We start from the raw sequence: 17,882 nt of genomic DNA on the forward strand, positions 1-17,882 counted from the left end.
AAAATACTATGTAAATAATCCATTACCTTTGATTCTCTTCATCAGATGTCACTTCCAAAGAATCCCAGGTCCATAACGAATGTAGTTTTGTTCAAAAAAGCTCATCTATGTCCAAAAACCTCCGTGTTGTAGCGCATGATCTAAGCCAGCCGGACTTCACATCACGAACGGAAAAAATATATTTACGTTCGTTCAAACATGTCAAACGTTGTATCGCATAAATCATTAGGGCCTTTTTTAACCAGAACATGAATAAAATTCAAGGCGGACCATTGGGTTCTCTTTTAAAACGTATTGGAATGAGACTACCCACCATCAACTCGCGCGCCAGGTGTCTAATGGGCCATCACGTTCCATGGCTCTTCTTCGGTCAGATCTCACTGTAGAAGACTCAAAACACTTTGTAAAGGCTGGGGACATCTTGTGGAAGCAATAGGAAGTGCCAAAACATTCCTCACCCCCTTTGTTTTTCAATGGTATAGGCTTAAAGTCAATTCAACACATCAGGTATCCACTTCCTGTCAGAATCTGTCTCAGGGTTTTGCCTGCCAAATGAGTTCTGTTATACTCAGACACCATTCAAACAGTTTTGGAAACTTTAGGGTGTTTTCTATCCATATATAATAAGTATATGCATATTGTAGTTACTGGGTAGGATTAGTAACCAGATTAAATCGGGTACATTTTTTTTATCCAGCCGTGAAAATACTGCCCCCTATACCCTAACAGGTTAAGGATCATTTCACCTCTACCTTACCCAACACCCTAGACCCACTTCAGTTTGCTTACCGCCCCAATAGGTCATTCACCATCACACTGCACACTACCCTCTCCCATCTGGACAAGAGGAATACCTATGTAAGAATGCTGTTCATTGACTACAGCTCAGCATTCAACACCATAGTACCCTCCAAGCTCATCATTAACCTCAGGGCCCTGGGTCCTGAACCCCGCCAGGTGGTGAATGTAGGAAACAACATCTCCACTTCGTTGATCCTCAACACTGGGGCCCCACAAGGGTGCATATGCTCAGCCCCCCTCCTGTACTCCCTGTTCACCCATGACTGCGTGGCCATGCACACCTCCAACTCAATCATCAGGTTTGCAGACGACACTACAGTAGTAGGCTTGATTACCAACAATGACGACAGCCTACAGGGAGGAGGTGAGGGCCCTCGGAGTGTGGTGTCAGGAAAATAACCTCTCACTCAACGTCAACAAAACAAAGGAGATGATCGTGGACTTCAGGAAACAGCAGAGGGAGCACCCCCCATCCACATCGAAAGGCCAGCAGTGGAGAAGGTGGAGAGTTAAGTTCCTCAGCGTACACATCACAGACAAACTGAAATGGTCCACCCACACAGACAGCGTGGTGAAGAAGGCGCAGCAGCGCCTCTTCAACCTCAGGAGGCTGAAGAAATTTGGCTTGTCACCAAAAACAAACTTTTACAGATGCAGAATCGAGAGCATCCTGTCGGGCTGTATCACCGCCTGGTACGGCAACTGCACCTACAGCACCTGATGTCACAGGAAGGACAAAAAGATCATCAAGGACAACAACCACCCGAGCCACTTCCTGTTCACCCCGCTATCATCCAGAAGGCGAGGTCAGTACAGGTGCATCAAAGCTGGGACCAAGAGACTGAAAAACAGCTTCTATCTCAAGGCCATCAGACTGTTAAACAATAATCCAGGCACTTGTCATCTCCAGTCTGGATTACTGCAACTAGCTGTTGGCTGGTCTCCCTGCCTGTGCCATTAAACCCCTACAACTCATCCAGAACGCCGCAGCCCGTCTGGTGTTCAACCTTCCCAAGTTCTCTCACGTCACCCCGCTCCTCCGCACACTCCACTGGCTTCCAGTTGAAGCTCGCATCCGCTACAAGACAATGGTGCTTGCCTACGGAGCTGTGAGGGGAACGGCACCTCCGTACCTTCAGGCTCTGATCAGGCCCTACACCCAAACAAGGGCACTGCGTTCATCCACCTCTGGCCTGCTGGCCCCCCTACCTCTGAGGAAGCACAGCTCCCGCTCAGCCCAGTCAAAACTGTTCGCTGCTCTGGCACCCCAATGGTGGAACAAGCTCCCTCACGACGCCAGGACAGCGGAGTCAATCACCACCTTCCGGAGACACCTGAAACCCCACCTCTTTAAGGAATACCTGGGATAGGATAAAGTAATCCTTCTAACCCCCCCAAAAAAAGATATAGATGCACTATTGTAAAGTGGTTGTTCCACTGGATATCTTAAGGTGAATGCACCAATTTGTAAGTCGCTCTGGATAAGAGCGTCTGCTAAATTACGTAAATGTGAACAGCCATCACTAACACAGAGAGGTGGCTGCCTAACTACAGACATGAAATCACAAGTCACTTTAATAATGTTCACATATCTTGCATTACTCATGTATATACTGTATTCTATACTATTTCTTAGTCTATGCTGCTCTGACATTGCTCATCCAAGTATTTTTATATTCTTAATTTCATTCCTTTATAATTGTGTGAATTGTTAGACATTACTGCACTGACCGAGCTACAAACACAAGCATTTCTGTGTCTGTGACAAACAAATTGATTTGACTACGCCCTACAGTCCACCAAACCACAACATGAGAAAGTCCTAAAAATGGCACACCAACAGCTGAGCGACCTTTCTCTCAGAAGAGGCTCCACACACACCGTGGAAAATAAATAAAATCTACATTTGAGGTGTAACAGTCCACCAGTCAAACCGTTACAGACACAAGGATGTATTGATTGTGCGCTAGGTGGAGGAGATGGACCTGTAACATGTGGCTAGTCCATTTATTGTACAGAACAGGAACAAGAGGACCTTTATATAGGCTACGTGTTCTACAGCACAGCGCTCTCCCAGCCCCCCTATTCCCCCCCAGCCCAGCCCCCTATTCCCTCCCCAGCCCCCTATTCCCCCCTCCCAGCCCCCCTATTCCCCCCCAGATACTAGATACTCCCCTTGAGGTTTTCCCTCTAGCAGAGCAGCTCCATAGAGTTAACATTGGGCCATCTTCATTTAGAGGGGATGAACAGAGCTCAGCAGGAATGTAGCTCTCCCCCCCCCCAGTATACCTGAACACAAAACCACAGGTCTACAGATACCTGAGGGAAGTTAGAGATCTGACCTGGACCGCATGCAGTAGAAAGAGGAAATTGAATAGAGGCGCTTAAACCCATGACAGGAAGAGTATTGTAATCTCTCCTGAACCATTTCATCACTCAGATATGCCAATGCCTAACCGGTTAGCCAGCACTATACAGCCAGTTTAAAGACGAGGCATAATAATGTTAGACCTGACTATGTAAGCATGAGTAAAATCATGTTTTACTCAGTCGTAGAGAAGGACTGGAACACAAGAAAAGGTCAGAAGAACTGCAAGTCACGGCTACAGCGCAACATGAAAAGACCGTCGCTGGCTAAAAATACTGCAGCTTTAACCAATTAGCATACCCCACAACCTGCTAGCATATCGCTAGGCCATTAATGTGACATTCAACAGCACAGGGAATCCAGGGGGTTTAGAAACCAGTCTGAGGAGCAAGTCACACACACACACACACACACACACACACACACACACACACACACACACACACCTTCAAATAACAAGATAGCCTGACATTAACTAATGAAGCAACAGGCTCCTCCCACACAGCTAGGGTGGTCTACAGAGAGACTGCCATTAACTAGTGAAGCAACAGGCTCCTCCCACACAGCTAGGGTGGTCTACAGAGAGACTGCATTAACTAGTGAAGCAACAGGCTCCTCCCACACAGCTAGGGTGGTCTACAGAGAGACTGCATTAACTAGTGAAGCAACAGGCTCCTCCCACACAGCTAGGGTGGTCTACAGAGAGACTGCCATTAACTAGTGAAGCAACAGGCTCCTCCCACACAGCTAGGGTGGTCTACAGAGAGACTGCCATTAACTAGTGAAGCAACAGGCTCCTCCCACACAGCTAGGGTGGTCTACAGAGAGACTGCCATTAACTAGTGAAGCAACAGGCTCCTCCCACACAGCTAGGGTGGTCTACAGAGAGACTGCCATTAACTAGTGAAGCAACAGGCTCCTCCCACACAGCTAGGGTGGTCTACAGAGAGACTGCATTAACTAGTGAAGCAACAGGCTCCTCCCACACAGCTAGGGTGGTCTACAGAGAGACTGCCATTAACTAGTGAAGCAACAGGCTCCTCCCACACAGCTAGGGTGGTCTACAGAGAGACTGCATTAACTAGTGAAGCAACAGGCTCCTCCCACACAGCTAGGGTGGTCTACAGAGAGACTGCATTAACTAGTGAAGCAACAGGCTCCTCCCACACAGCTAGGGTGGTCTACAGAGAGACTGCATTAACTAGTGAAGCAACAGGCTCCTCCCACACAGCTAGGGTGGTCTACAGAGAGACTGCCATTAACTAGTGAAGCAACAGGCTCCTCCCACACAGCTAGGGTGGTCTACAGAGAGACTGCATTAACTAGTGAAGCAACAGGCTTGTTGCTGGGCTGTAGTCCATAGTGGGCTGTAGTCCATAGTGGGCTGTAGTCCATAGTGGGCTGTAGTCCATAGTGGGCTGTAGTCCATAGTGGGCTGTAGTCCATAGTGGGCTGTAGTCCATAGTGGGCTGTAGTCCATAGTGGGCTGTAGTCCATAGTCTATGATGCCCTACCAAGCAAAAAGGTAGTAACTGCTCATAGCTTGGAACTGAGAAAAATGTATTTTATTTACCTTGGTTTCACAGAAGCTTTATGCAGTTACTGCTAACATGACCCCAATTTTCTCCTGAACACAATACGAGGCAGGATACTTGTTCACATGATTAAGCATGTATTTAATGTAGCCAAAATTACATTCTCATTTTTCAGCCAAATGAGTTAGTTCCTGCCTTTTTGCTTGGTAGGGCAGAATGGAGAGACGGCATTCTTGGTAGACATACAAATTAAATGGGTAGTTGTTTTTTTCTTCTTCTTCCCAGAGGTCCAGGTTTCTCCTGTGATACCAGCCCAGACAGAGAGACTAGATTCCTGCCAACAGTCACTTCAGTCGGCCAGAATGAGTCTGCTCTTGAAAGCACGTGACACTATTAAGCAAACTAATTGGTGTCCCGAACCATAGATGGAATATTTTAGCCATATTAGAGACAGAGCTGCTTCACTGATTAATTGTTCTGATGAGGGTGGATAGCTGCTAGCGTTACTGAGCTAGCCAGACTATCTGCAATACGTTCCTGTTTAAAAAAAAATGTATTTATAAAGCCCTTCTTACATCAGCTGATATCTCAAAGTGCTGTACAGAAAGTACATGCACGAAGCAGTGTGTTTTGTTTGCAATGGGGCCCAAGTTAAAACCTGTAGCATATTCAAACATGCGTTAAGATATTCAGTTTAAGTCTTCCTATTGTGGATGAGGACACGTCAGTACCAACAGGATTGGTAAAATACACGATTTTACCTGATGACTGATCAGTACAAACCAGAACCAGTCCAAACCAGAACCACCTCAAATAGTTACATGTAGCTCCACCCCAAACTGGGTCTCTGTGCTTATAAAACACTATCAAAACCATGTCCGCCATGAAAGAGAACATCGTTCTCAGTCTAAACCTGTTCAATTCACCATGATGTTCTCCGAATGCTCTGAAGTGCCATTAGACAGAGAGAGAGATACTGCTAGGATCCTGGCTCCATTTATATAATGGCCTGCCAACTGGTTACCTGAAGACCCACATTGAATTGCATAGAATTTTACTTTGGGTAGAAGTAAGGTCTACACCTGACTACAACAGGTGAAGTAAGGTCTACACCTGACTACAACAGGTGAAGTAAGGTCTACACCTGACTACAACAGGTGAAGTAAGGTCTACACCTGACTACAACAGGTGAAGTAAGGTCTACACCTGACTACAACAGGTGAAGTAAGGTCTACACCTGACTACAACAGGTGAAGTAAGGTCTACACCTGACTACAACAGGTGAAGTAAGGTCTACACCTGACTACAACAGGTGAAGTAAGGTCTACACCTGACTACAACAGGTGAAGTAAGGTCTACACCTGACTACAACAGGTGAAGTAAGGTCTACACCTGACTACAACAGGTGTAGTAAGGTCTACACCTGACTACAACAGGTGAAGTAAGGTCTACACCTGACTACAACAGGTGTAGTAAGGTCTACACCTGACTACAACAGGTGAAGTAAGGTCTACACCTGACTACAACAGGTGAAGTAAGGTCTACACCTGACTAATACTTACAAGCCCATAATCAACAATGCAGTTCCAGAAATATTTACTAAATAAACTAAAGTAAAAAAAATAAAAACCAACAGGTGGGGGCGTTTGGAAACAAAGTCAAAACCAACAGGTGGGGGCGTTTGGAAACAAAGTCAAAACCAACAGGTGGGGGCGTTTGGAAACAAAGTCAAAAGGTGGGGGCGTTTGGAAACAAAGTCAAAACCAACAGGTGGGGCCGTTTGGAAACAAAATCAAAACCAAAAGGTGGGGGCGTTTGGAAACAAAGTCAAAACCAACAGGTGGGGGCGTTTGGAAACAAAGTCAAAACCAAAAGGTGGGGGCGTTTGGAAAGTTCTCACAACGCTACAAACCAGAAAGCTGAATAAAATGATACATTACCAGCTGGCTGTGTGGTTGGTCCTCCTGCAGGTAGGAAGGAGAGAAAAGATCCACAACTAGTGTCGTCAACCCCACCTTCAGTATGCTGGTCTGTGTAGAGTTTCGATTTCTGGCTTTTATTTATTTTCAATTCGCACGTGACAAACGCCTCCACGTTACGGCCGAGCCCAACCAAACGCCTCCACGTTACGGCCGAGCCCAACCGAACGGCAAACGCCTCCACGTTACGGCCGAGCCAACCGAACGGCAAACGCCTCCACGTTACGGCCGAGCCCAACCGAACGGCAAACGCCTCCACGTTACGGCCGAGCCCAACCGAACGGCAAACGCCTCCACGTTACGGCCGAGCCCAACCGAACGGCAAACGCCTCCACGTTACGGCCGAGCCCAACCGAACGGCAAACGCCTCCACGTTACGGCCGAGCCCAACCGAACGGCAAACGCCTCCACGTTACAGCCGAGCCCAACGACAAACACCTCCACATTACGGCCGAGCCCAACGACAAACACCTCCACATTACGGCCGAGCCCAACGACAAACACCTCCACATTACGGCCGAGCCCAACGGCAAACACTTCCAGTTGATTGCAAGGAAACCTGCATCGGTCGACTACATTTGGCAATTTTTTTTACTTTTTAAAATGTATTTAGCTAGGCAAGTCAGTTAAGAACAAATTCTTATTTACAATGACGGCCTGGGCCAATTATACGCGGCCCTATGGGACTCCCAATAACAGCTGGTTGTGATACAGCCTGGAATCGAACCAGGGTCTGTAATGATGCCTCTTGCACTGAGATGCAGTGCCTTAGACCGCTGCGCCACTCGGGAGTCAGAGTGCATCACTTGCAATGAGATTGGATTTTTCAAATCAACAGCCTACTGGAGCAACAGAAGGCCACCACATCCCTGTGGATCCCATCTCCATCAGAACAGCAACCAGTAAAGTGTCAATATAAATTGTACTCGACATTCTGCCCCTGTAGAGACTGTTCACAGCGACTTCTTTCAGACTGATGTCCATGGTAACAGTGATGTTTAGGCAAGCCGACAGACAGCGAGCAGACCACTGACGTACGTGCACAGGGGCCATTTCCAGTAGTAGTAGTAAGGCTGAGACTTAAAATGGGCCTGGACATAAGTAGTGTGGTCTGTAAAGAACAAGGTAGCATTTCAGCCCAGGGCTGTAGCCAAGACAGAGGTTACTATTCACCAGGGGTCTCACGGGATGTGCAGGGTTAATGTCAGCCAGTGCCCCATCTGAAATTCAGCCCCACCCTGTAGAGCACCTCAGAATAACTCCCAGGGTTAGAGAGGGGCGGTGTCGTGACAGGAGGACCCTGTGTTCACACTTTAAGCTTGATAAAGACCTTACTTAGAGGGAAAGTCACCCCTCCTTCTCTCCCGTACCCTGTAAAACACCTCAGAATAACTCCCAGGGTTAGAGAGGGGCGGTGTCGTGACAGGAGGACCCTGTGTTCACACTTTAAGCTTGACATCCAGCCTACAGAACAGCAGACTGCTAGAGGCCAGCCACTACCCAATAGGAAATACCACAGATATTTGGAATGCTGCACATATTGCCTCTACATAGTTGGAAAAGCACCACATTTAATACCAACAGACCATGGAAACGCTACTCCGATATGCTGCAAGACCTACCAGCAGACCATGGAAACGCTACTCCAATATGCTGCAAGACCTACCAGCAGACCATGGAAACGCTACTCCAATATGCTGCAAGACCTACCAGCAGACCATGGAAACACTACTCCAATATGCTGCAAGACCTACCAACAGACCATGGAAACACTACTCCAAGACCTACCAGCAGACCATGGAAACACTACTCCAAGACCTACCAGCAGACCATGGAAACACTACTCCAAGACCTACCAGCAGACCATGGAAACACTACTCCAATATGCTCCAAGACCTACCAGCAGACCATGGAAACACTGCTCCAAGACCTACCAGCAGACCATGGAAACACTACTCCAAGACCTACCAGCAGACCATGGAAACACTACTCCAATATGCTGCAAGACCTACCAGCAGACCATGGAAACGCTACTCCAATATGCTGCAAGACCTACCAACAAACATGGAAACACTACTCCAATATGCTCCAAGACCTACCAGCAGACCATGGAACCACTACTCCAATATGCTGCAAGACCTACCAGCAGACCATGGAAACACTACTCCAATATGCTCCAAGACCTACCAGCAGACCATGGAAACACTACTCCAATATGCTGCAAGACCTACCAGCAGACCATGGAACCACTACTCCAATATGCTCCAAGACCTACCAGCAGACCATGGAACCACTACTCCAATATGCTGCAAGACCTACCAGCAGACCATGGAACCACTACTCCAATATGCTGCAAGACCTACCAGCAGACCATGGAACCACTACTCCAATATGCTGCAAGACCTACCAGCAGACCATGGAAACACTACTCCAATATGCTCCAAGACCTACCAGCAGACCATGGAAACACTGCTCCAAGACCTACCAGCAGACCATGGAAACACTACTCCAAGACCTACCAGCAGACCATGGAAACACTACTCCAATATGCTGCAAGACCTACCAGCAGACCATGGAAACACTAATCAGTTCCGATGAACTTCACAGGGCGGTGAAAGGTCACGATGAGCTTGATGCTCCTTTCCAATAAAAATCAAGGGTCTTATTGTGGTGATCGATGGTTGGCTGCCGTTCGACCAATAAAAATAAACATGTCCAGGCGGGGTTAGCCAGAGAACACGGGCCACGTCAGTAAATAGACCACCATTTTGGTTTTCCAGGAAATTCTATGCCCGACCATTTTGTTTCCAGTATATGAGGGTGAAGGAAATGTCCTTCAATCACAGACATTCTCAAACGAAAGTAAATCACAAAAAAAAAAAAAACGTACCATCGAAGCTTCCGTGTTCTGTGCAGTACTGGAGCAGTTTCCCGTACGTCTCGTTGGAGGGTCGGAACACGAACACGCCAGAGTTAAAACAGTCTGGCCAGCCGGGGTCCGGGGCCGCAGACAGCTCCTCTCTGTCAAACAACTCATCTATGTTCTGTACCACCTGCAACAAACACATACAGGTGACCCCCTCCCTCATACCAGTGTGTGTGGGTCCTTGAAGGCCAGAGTATTGTGTATATCTCACCAGTGTGTCTGCGTCCATGAACACACATTTAGAGTAGTGTGTAAGGGTCCAGCAGTGAAGCTTGGTGAAGGTCACTCCCAGGTCAGGTCTCTTCATCAGGGCCAGGTGAGCTGCGTCTCCGCTGTCCAACACATCCACCAACAATACCTCGTCAAAGATCTTGTGAAGAACTCCTCTGGTGGTAGGAAGAAGAGAAGGAGTGAGAGGAGGAGGGTGGGAAGGAGAGAGGAGTGAGAGGAGGAGGGCGGGAAGGAGTGAGAGGAGGAGGAGGGCGTGAAGGAGAGAGAGAGAGAAGGCGGCACAGGACAGTTTAGTAAACCCTGGATCAGAATATGTTGGTGAGAGGGCATATCATGTATGTGGGAGATCAAGAGCATGTTTGATCAAGCCCCAGAACATCTTCAACAGGTCTAGGATCAGATCTTCGACATCAATGTACAAAAAGGTCATAGGTTACACTAAGCAGTTGAGGGCATCGTAATGATCCAGCGTCACTCCAGGACATTGGTAATAACAGTCGTCACAGGGAAGTGAAAAAAAAAAAAAAAAGGTTCTTACTTGCAGGGGTCAGAGACGTGGGGTCCAATCATCACCACCAGCTTCCTGGTTGTCTGGTGGTTTCTCAGGGACTTGCCCAGGACCATGGCTCCTCTGGCATAGTTGTCATTGGTGGCCAAAGTCACAAAAGCCTGGTCTGGGTGGGGACAAAACTTATTAATAAAAACCTGGAAATAAACATTTTGTTAGGTTAGAAAAAAATGGTGTGAATCCATCAGAGTTAAATTGACTTCATTGCTATAACCAACAGGGTAGACAACCCTGTTCCTGGAGTGCCGCGGGTACGGCAGGATTTTGTTCCAACTAGGCACCACGCCTGACCAACTGAGCTAATTGATGAGTTCAGTGATTGACTAAAGTCAACACACCTGGTCTTCCAGGTTGATTAAATCAAAACCATTAGGTGCCTGAGGCACTCCATGACCAGGGTTGTCTAAACCTGCCCTACTCAAACCTTCCCCCAAAAACAGCTTTGTAAAGCCTGACTCAATCCACCAACTCATAACTGGTGTGTCAAAACAAAGGCCTTAGTGTTCGTATGTATGAAGACCGTAACATTACTTCAGTGAGGGAGTCCAACTGTCGTTTTAACGTCACCACGTCACACAGAATGGCCAAGGGTTCCACATCAACTTTGCCAAACAGGAAAGTCTATAAGTCTATAGAATCATGTTATTAAAATGGCAAAATCTAAACCTGGAAGTTAATATCAGCAGCCTTAATACCAGTAAATCAACAGTAAACACTAATTGGTCCTGAACAATCCCCTGGGTGCAGTAGTCACTACAGTCGTTCCTGAACAATCCCCTGGGTGCAGTAGTCACTACAGTCGTTCCTGAACAATCCCCTGGGTGCAGTAGTCACTACAGTCGTTCCTGAACAATCCCCTGGGTGCAGCAGTCACTACAGTCGTTCCTGAACAATCCCCTGGGTGCAGTAGTCACTACAGTCGTTCCTGAACAATCCCCTGGGTGCAGTAGTCACTACAGTCGTTCCTGAACAATCCCCTGGGTGCAGTAGTCACTACAGTCGTTCCTGAACAATCCCCTGGGTGCAGTAGTCACTACAGTTGGGCTTGGAGGACAACTGGATAACGGATGGTAAAAAGAAGCCATTGGATGCAAAACCTTTAACAGGTCTTCAGATCCCAAACCAGGAAACACAGTGACGGCTAGATGAAGAAAAGTAATTGTAATGTTTTCCAACTGTACCTCGCTCCCAAGAAAATATCAGATAAATTATAAGCAAAATAAAACGTGGCCATCAAAAGTAGTCAGACGCCTGTTCCTCTGAGTCACTGTTATTCGCCACATTTAATTCACACTTGAAGTGAAGAACTGCCATTTGATCAGCAACATAACACTGTACATCTCCCTTCTATACAAACTCAGCTTTAGAAAGACTAGTTCAGTAATGGACTAGTATAGTCCAAGGTCCTTACATGTCCGGTTTAGAGGGAAATTGGCTCTGGCAGCCAAAAAACACCATCTAAAACACAAATCAATTCTTAATTGCGGTATCGTTCTAAAAAAAAAAAAAACGTAAAAGAAACAAAACAAAGCACACTCCTTTCAAATCACATCAAAATAACTCCACTAAACCTAAATATAGCCTGTTGTAACCGGTTTTAACGGTTTCAGCCAACAGTATTTGTCAATGACGTGGCATCTGTCTTCCGTATACACACACAGGTAGGCATTAGGAGGCCCGCCGCGTTAGGAGGAGGAGGCCCGCCGCGTTAGGAGGAGGAGGCCCGCCGCGTTAGGAGGAGGAGGCCCGCCGCGTTAGGAGGAGGAGGCCCGCCGCGTTAGGAGGAGGAGGCCCGCCGCGTTAGGAGGAGGAGGCCCGCCGCGTTAGGAGATGCAGATCTCAGTCTTCTGTTAGTTGTCCATAAACAAGCAATATAACATGGAGATGTGGGGGAACACTAACCCTGGAAGAGGTGTCTAGTGATATAACATGGAGATGTGGGGGGACACTAACCCTGGAAGAGGTGTCTAGTGATATAACATGGAGATGTGGGGGACACTAACCCTGGAAGAGGTGTCTAGTGATATAACATGGAGATGTGGCTGTGGGGGAACACTAACCCTGGAAGAGGTGTCTAGTGATATAACATGGAGATGTGGGGGGACACTAACCCTGGAAGAGGTGTCTAGTGATATAACATGGAGATGTGGGGGACACTAACCCTGGAAGAGGTGTCTAGTGATATAACATGGAGATGTGGGGGAACACTAACCCTGGAAGAGGTGTCTAGTGATATAACATGGAGATGTGGGGGGACACTAACCCTGGAAGAGGTGTCTAGTGATATAACATGGAGATGTGGGGGACACTAACCCTGGAAGAGGTGTCTAGTGATATAACATGGAGATGTGGGGAACACTAACCCTGGAAGAGGTGTCTAGTGATATAACATGGAGATGTGGGGGGACACTAACCCTGGAAGAGGTGTCTAGTGATATAACATGGAGATGTGGCTGTGGGGGAACACTAACCCTGGAAGAGGTGTCTAGTGATATAACATGGAGATGTGGGGACACTAACCCTGGAAGAGGTGTCTAGTGATATAACATGGAGATGTGGGGGACACTAACCCTGGAAGAGGTGTCTAGTGATATAACATGGAGATGTGGCTGTGGGGGACACTAACCCTGGAAGAGGTGTCTAGTGATATAACATGGAGATGTGGGGGACACTAACCCTGGAAGAGGTGTCTAGTGATATAACATGGAGATGTGGGGGACACTAACCCTGGAAGAGGTGTCTAGTGATATAACATGGAGATGTGGCTGTGGGGGAACACTAACCCTGGAAGAGGTGTCTAGTGATATAACATGGAGATGTGGGAACACTAACCCTGGAAGAGGTGTCTAGTGATATAACATGGAGATGTGGGGGACACTAACCCTGGAAGAGGTGTCTAGTGATATAACATGGAGATGTGGGGGGACACTAACCCTGGAAGAGGTGTCTAGTGATATAACATGGAGATGTGGGGGGACACTAACCCTGGAAGAGGTGTCTAGTGATATAACATGGAGATGTGGGGGGACACTAACCCTGGAAGAGGTGTCTAGTGATATAACATGGAGATGTGGGGGGACACTAACCCTGGAAGAGGTGTCTAGTGATATAACATGGAGATGTGGGGAACACTAACCCTGGAAGAGGTGTCTAGTGATATAACATGGAGATGTGGGGGGACACTAACCCTGGAAGAGGTGTCTAGTGATATAACATGGAGATGTGGGGGGACACTAACCCTGGAAGAGGTGTCTAGTGATATAACATGGAGATGTGGGAACACTAACCCTGGAAGAGGTGTCTAGTGATATAACATGGAGATGTGGGGGGACACTAACCCTGGAAGAGGTGTCTAGTGATATAACATGGAGATGTGGGGGGACACTAACCCTGGAAGAGGTGTCTAGTGATATAACATGGAGATGTGGCTGTGGGGGACACTAACCCTGGAAGAGGTGTCTAGTGATATAACATGGAGATGTGGGGACACTAACCCTGGAAGAGGTGTCTAGTGATATAACATGGAGATGTGGCTGTGGGGGAACACTAACCCTGGAAGAGGTGTCTAGTGATATAACATGGAGATGTGGGGGAACACTAACCCTGGAAGAGGTGTCTAGTGATATAACATGGAGATGTGGCTGTGGGGGACACTAACCCTGGAAGAGGTGTCTAGTGATATAACATGGAGATGTGGGGGACACTAACCCTGGAAGAGGTGTCTAGTGATATAACATGGAGATGTGGCTGTGGGGGAACACTAACCCTGGAAGAGGTGTCTAGTGATATAACATGGAGATGTGGGGGACACTAACCCTGGAAGAGGTGTCTAGTGATATAACATGGAGATGTGGGGGACACTAACCCTGGAAGAGGTGTCTAGTGATATAACATGGAGATGTGGCTGTGGGGGGACACTAACCCTGGAAGAGGTGTCTAGTGATATAACATGGAGATGTGGGGGGACACTAACCCTGGAAGAGGTGTCTAGTGATATAACATGGAGATGTGGGGGACACTAACCCTGGAAGAGGTGTCTAGTGATATAACATGGAGATGTGGGGGAACACTAACCCTGGAAGAGGTGTCTAGTGATATAACATGGAGATGTGGGGGACACTAACCCTGGAAGAGGTGTCTAGTGATATAACATGGAGATGTGGGGGGACACTAACCCTGGAAGAGGTGTCTAGTGATATAACATGGAGATGTGGCTGTGGGGGAACACTAACCCTGGAAGAGGTGTCTAGTGATATAACATGGAGATGTGGGGGGACACTAACCCTGGAAGAGGTGTCTAGTGATATAACATGGAGATGTGGGGGGACACTAACCCTGGAAGAGGTGTCTAGTGATATAACATGGAGATGTGGGGGGACACTAACCCTGGAAGAGGTGTCTAGTGATATAACATGGAGATGTGGGGGGACACTAACCCTGGAAGAGGTGTCGAGTGATATAACATGGAGATGTGGGGGGGACACTAACCCTGGAAGAGGTGTCTAGTGATATAACATGGAGATGTGGGGGGGACACTAACCCTGGAAGAGGTGTCTAGTGATATAACATGGAGATGTGGGGGGACACTAACCCTGGAAGAGGTGTCTAGTGATATAACATGGAGATGTGGGGGGACACTAACCCTGGAAGAGGTGTCTAGTGATATAACATGGAGATGTGGGGGGACACTAACCCTGGAAGAGGTGTCTAGTGATATAACATGGAGATGTGGCTGTGGGGGGACACTAACCCTGGAAGAGGTGTCTAGTGATATAACATGGAGATGTGGGGGAACACTAACCCTGGAAGAGGTGTCTAGTGATATAACATGGAGATGTGGGGGGACACTAACCCTGGAAGAGGTGTCTAGTGATATAACATGGAGATGTGGGGGGACACTAACCCTGGAAGAGGTGTCTAGTGATTCAACTTTTTGTTTTTAGAAAACCATTTCTCGCTGATATGAAAGATACTGTCGTTAAGGTTTGGAAACCTAAGGTGATGTGTTTTAATGTTCATAACGAGCATCGGGGGAACTTAAAAAAAACGCCACCGGCCAGAAGATATTATCGTCAATAGGCACTAAAATTAGCTTCTATGAATGTTTCACATAAAGACATCCTGCTGGCCTTTAGGCCTCAGAAACTACACTGAACAAAAATAAAGACGTAACACCTAGTGTTGGTCCAATTTGTCATGAGCTGAAATTGTTAAAAATCAACACAAAAAGCATGTTTCTCAAAAATTCTGGCCACAAATTTGTTTACATCCCTGTTAGTGAGCATTTCTCATTTGCCAAGATAATCCATCCACCTGACAGGTGTGGCATATCAAGAAGCTGATTAAACAGCATGATCATTACACAGGTGCACCTTGTGCTGGGGATAATAAAAAGCCACTCTAAAATGTGCAGTTGTCACAACACAATGCTATAGACGTCTCAAGTTCTGAGGGAGCGTTCAATTGGCATGTTGGCTGCAGGAATGTCCACTAGAGCTGTTGCCAGAGAATATATTTTTCATTTCTCTAACAATGTAATTTTAAAGAATTTGGCAGTACGCCCAAATGGCCTCAACCGCAGACCACGTGTATGGCGTAGTGTGAGCGAGCATTTTGCGGATGTCAACGTTGTGAACCGAGTGCCCCATGGTGGCATTGGGGTTATGGTATGGACAGGCATAAACTACAGACAACTCAATTGTATTCTATCAATGGCCATTTGAATGCACAGAGATACCTTGACGAGATCCTAAGACCCGTTGTCATGCCATTTATCCGCCGCCATCACCTCATGTTTCAGCATGATAATGCACGGCCCCATGTCACAAGGATCTGTACACAATCCTGGAAGCTTAAAATGTCCCAGTTCTTCCATTGCCTGTATACTCAGACATGTCACCCATTGAGCATGTTCGGGATGCTCCGGATTGACGTGTACGACAGCGTGTTCCAGTTCCTGCCAATATCCAGCAACTTCACACAGCCATTGAGGAGTGAGAGAACATTCCACAGGCCACAATCAACAGCCTGTTCAACTCTGTGAAGGAGAAGTGGCAATGCTGCATGAGGCAAATTGTGGTCACACCAGATACTGACTGGTTTTCTGATCCACGCCCATTGGTAAAAAATAAAATAAAATGTATGTGACCAATGCATATCTGTATTCGCAGTCAAGTGAAATCCATAGATTGGGGCATAATGAACGAATTTCAATTGACTGATTTCCTTATTTGAACTGTAACTCAGTAAAATCTTCGAAATTGTTGCTTTCGTATTTGTGTCGAGTACAAATGAAGATTTAATATCACCGCCACTCTTAGAAAGGCAGATGACTTGCAACTTTCGGGAAATCACGGGGACAGACAGGACATCGGGTTTCACTATTGACATGTTGCCAGATACATTTATAACCTGTCACATTGAGAGGGTACTGTGTCTTTAGGAATATAATACCACAAAACACTGCTCTACTTTAACTTCACACCGCCACCAAGTTAGGACATGGAGTTTAACGCGGAGTTTAACGCGGTGTTTAACGTGGAGGAACAGTAATACCGTGCATAAATAACGCGTAGTAGTAGTCTACAGAGAAGTGTACACTAGGAACAGAGCGCAGTCTACGTACTAACATAGTCCGATAGGACCAGACTGATGAGGCTGGCAACACAACTAAATCATCATCATCACCTAACATCTTCAGCTAGGAAAGTGGGAACTAGTAAAACGACTGAATTCACCTTATGTTACAAAACATGCGCCGATAGGAAGTGGAAAAAGGAGACTCCATTTTAAAATGTCAGCATTGCCACTTTCATGTTCATGATTCCACTTCCTTGATATGGTAGAAGAAACCAAGCTGTAGGTTGGTCATCATGTAGACCTACATTGTTGTAGTGGGGAAACTTACCAACACACTGACAGTCTGAACTATAACGAACAGTTACTCTGTTTCCCCCGTGGCTGCCACAGTCCAACTTCAGCCACAACACTGATAATAACACTGGAACAAAATGTCAACGTACCTTGTGCCATGATTCCACTAGAAGTCGTAGCTACTCTGTTGACGGACACGGCGACGGACTTGGAGAAAGGACCAACTTAATATCACAAGGAGAATTTATAGACGCATGAACCAGAACACTAGCTAGACAGCTGCCCATGTGACCAGGGCTAGGAGCACACCCACTCCTGTACTACATGCACCACTGCACTCTCTATCTATCTATCTATCTATCTATCTATCTATCTATCTATCTATCTATCTATCTATCTATCTATCTATCTATCTATCTATCTATCTATCTATCTATCTATCTATCTATCTATCTATCTATCTCTCTCTCTCTCTCTCTCTCTCTCTCTATCTCTCTCTCTCTCTATCTCTCTATCTATCTATCTATCTATCTATCTATCTATCTATCTATCTATCTATCTCTCTCTCTATCTCTCTCTCTCTCTCTCTCTCACACACCCA

The 17,882-nt window shown here is 46.8% G+C and overlaps 1 protein-coding gene across 4 annotated transcripts in view; it reads right to left on the reverse strand.

Moving 5' to 3' along the window:
* Positions 1 to 17,588, reverse strand: part of LOC115195313 (glycogenin-1) — a 29,517-nt gene extending 11,929 nt beyond the window's left edge. The window contains exons 1-5 of one of the 4 annotated variants that reach the window (XM_029755087.1): positions 17,431 to 17,588; positions 10,379 to 10,514; positions 9,821 to 9,995; positions 9,574 to 9,736; positions 6,645 to 6,668 (exon numbers count right to left, since the gene is read on the reverse strand). In XM_029755087.1, coding sequence (XP_029610947.1) covers positions 6,645 to 6,668; positions 9,574 to 9,736; positions 9,821 to 9,995; positions 10,379 to 10,514; positions 17,431 to 17,440 — 508 coding nt within the window. In that variant the 5' untranslated portion in view covers positions 17,441 to 17,588. The remainder of the gene's footprint in view (positions 1 to 6,644; positions 6,669 to 9,573; positions 9,737 to 9,820; positions 9,996 to 10,378; positions 10,515 to 17,430) is intronic. The other 3 variants (XM_029755089.1, XM_029755088.1, XM_029755090.1) reach the window with 3 other exon arrangements.
* Between the last annotated feature and the right edge of the window lie 294 nt (positions 17,589 to 17,882).

The sequence above is a fragment of the Salmo trutta genome, chromosome 6, assembly GCF_901001165.1.
Source record: "Salmo trutta chromosome 6, fSalTru1.1, whole genome shotgun sequence".
NCBI lineage: Eukaryota > Metazoa > Chordata > Actinopteri > Salmoniformes > Salmonidae > Salmo > Salmo trutta.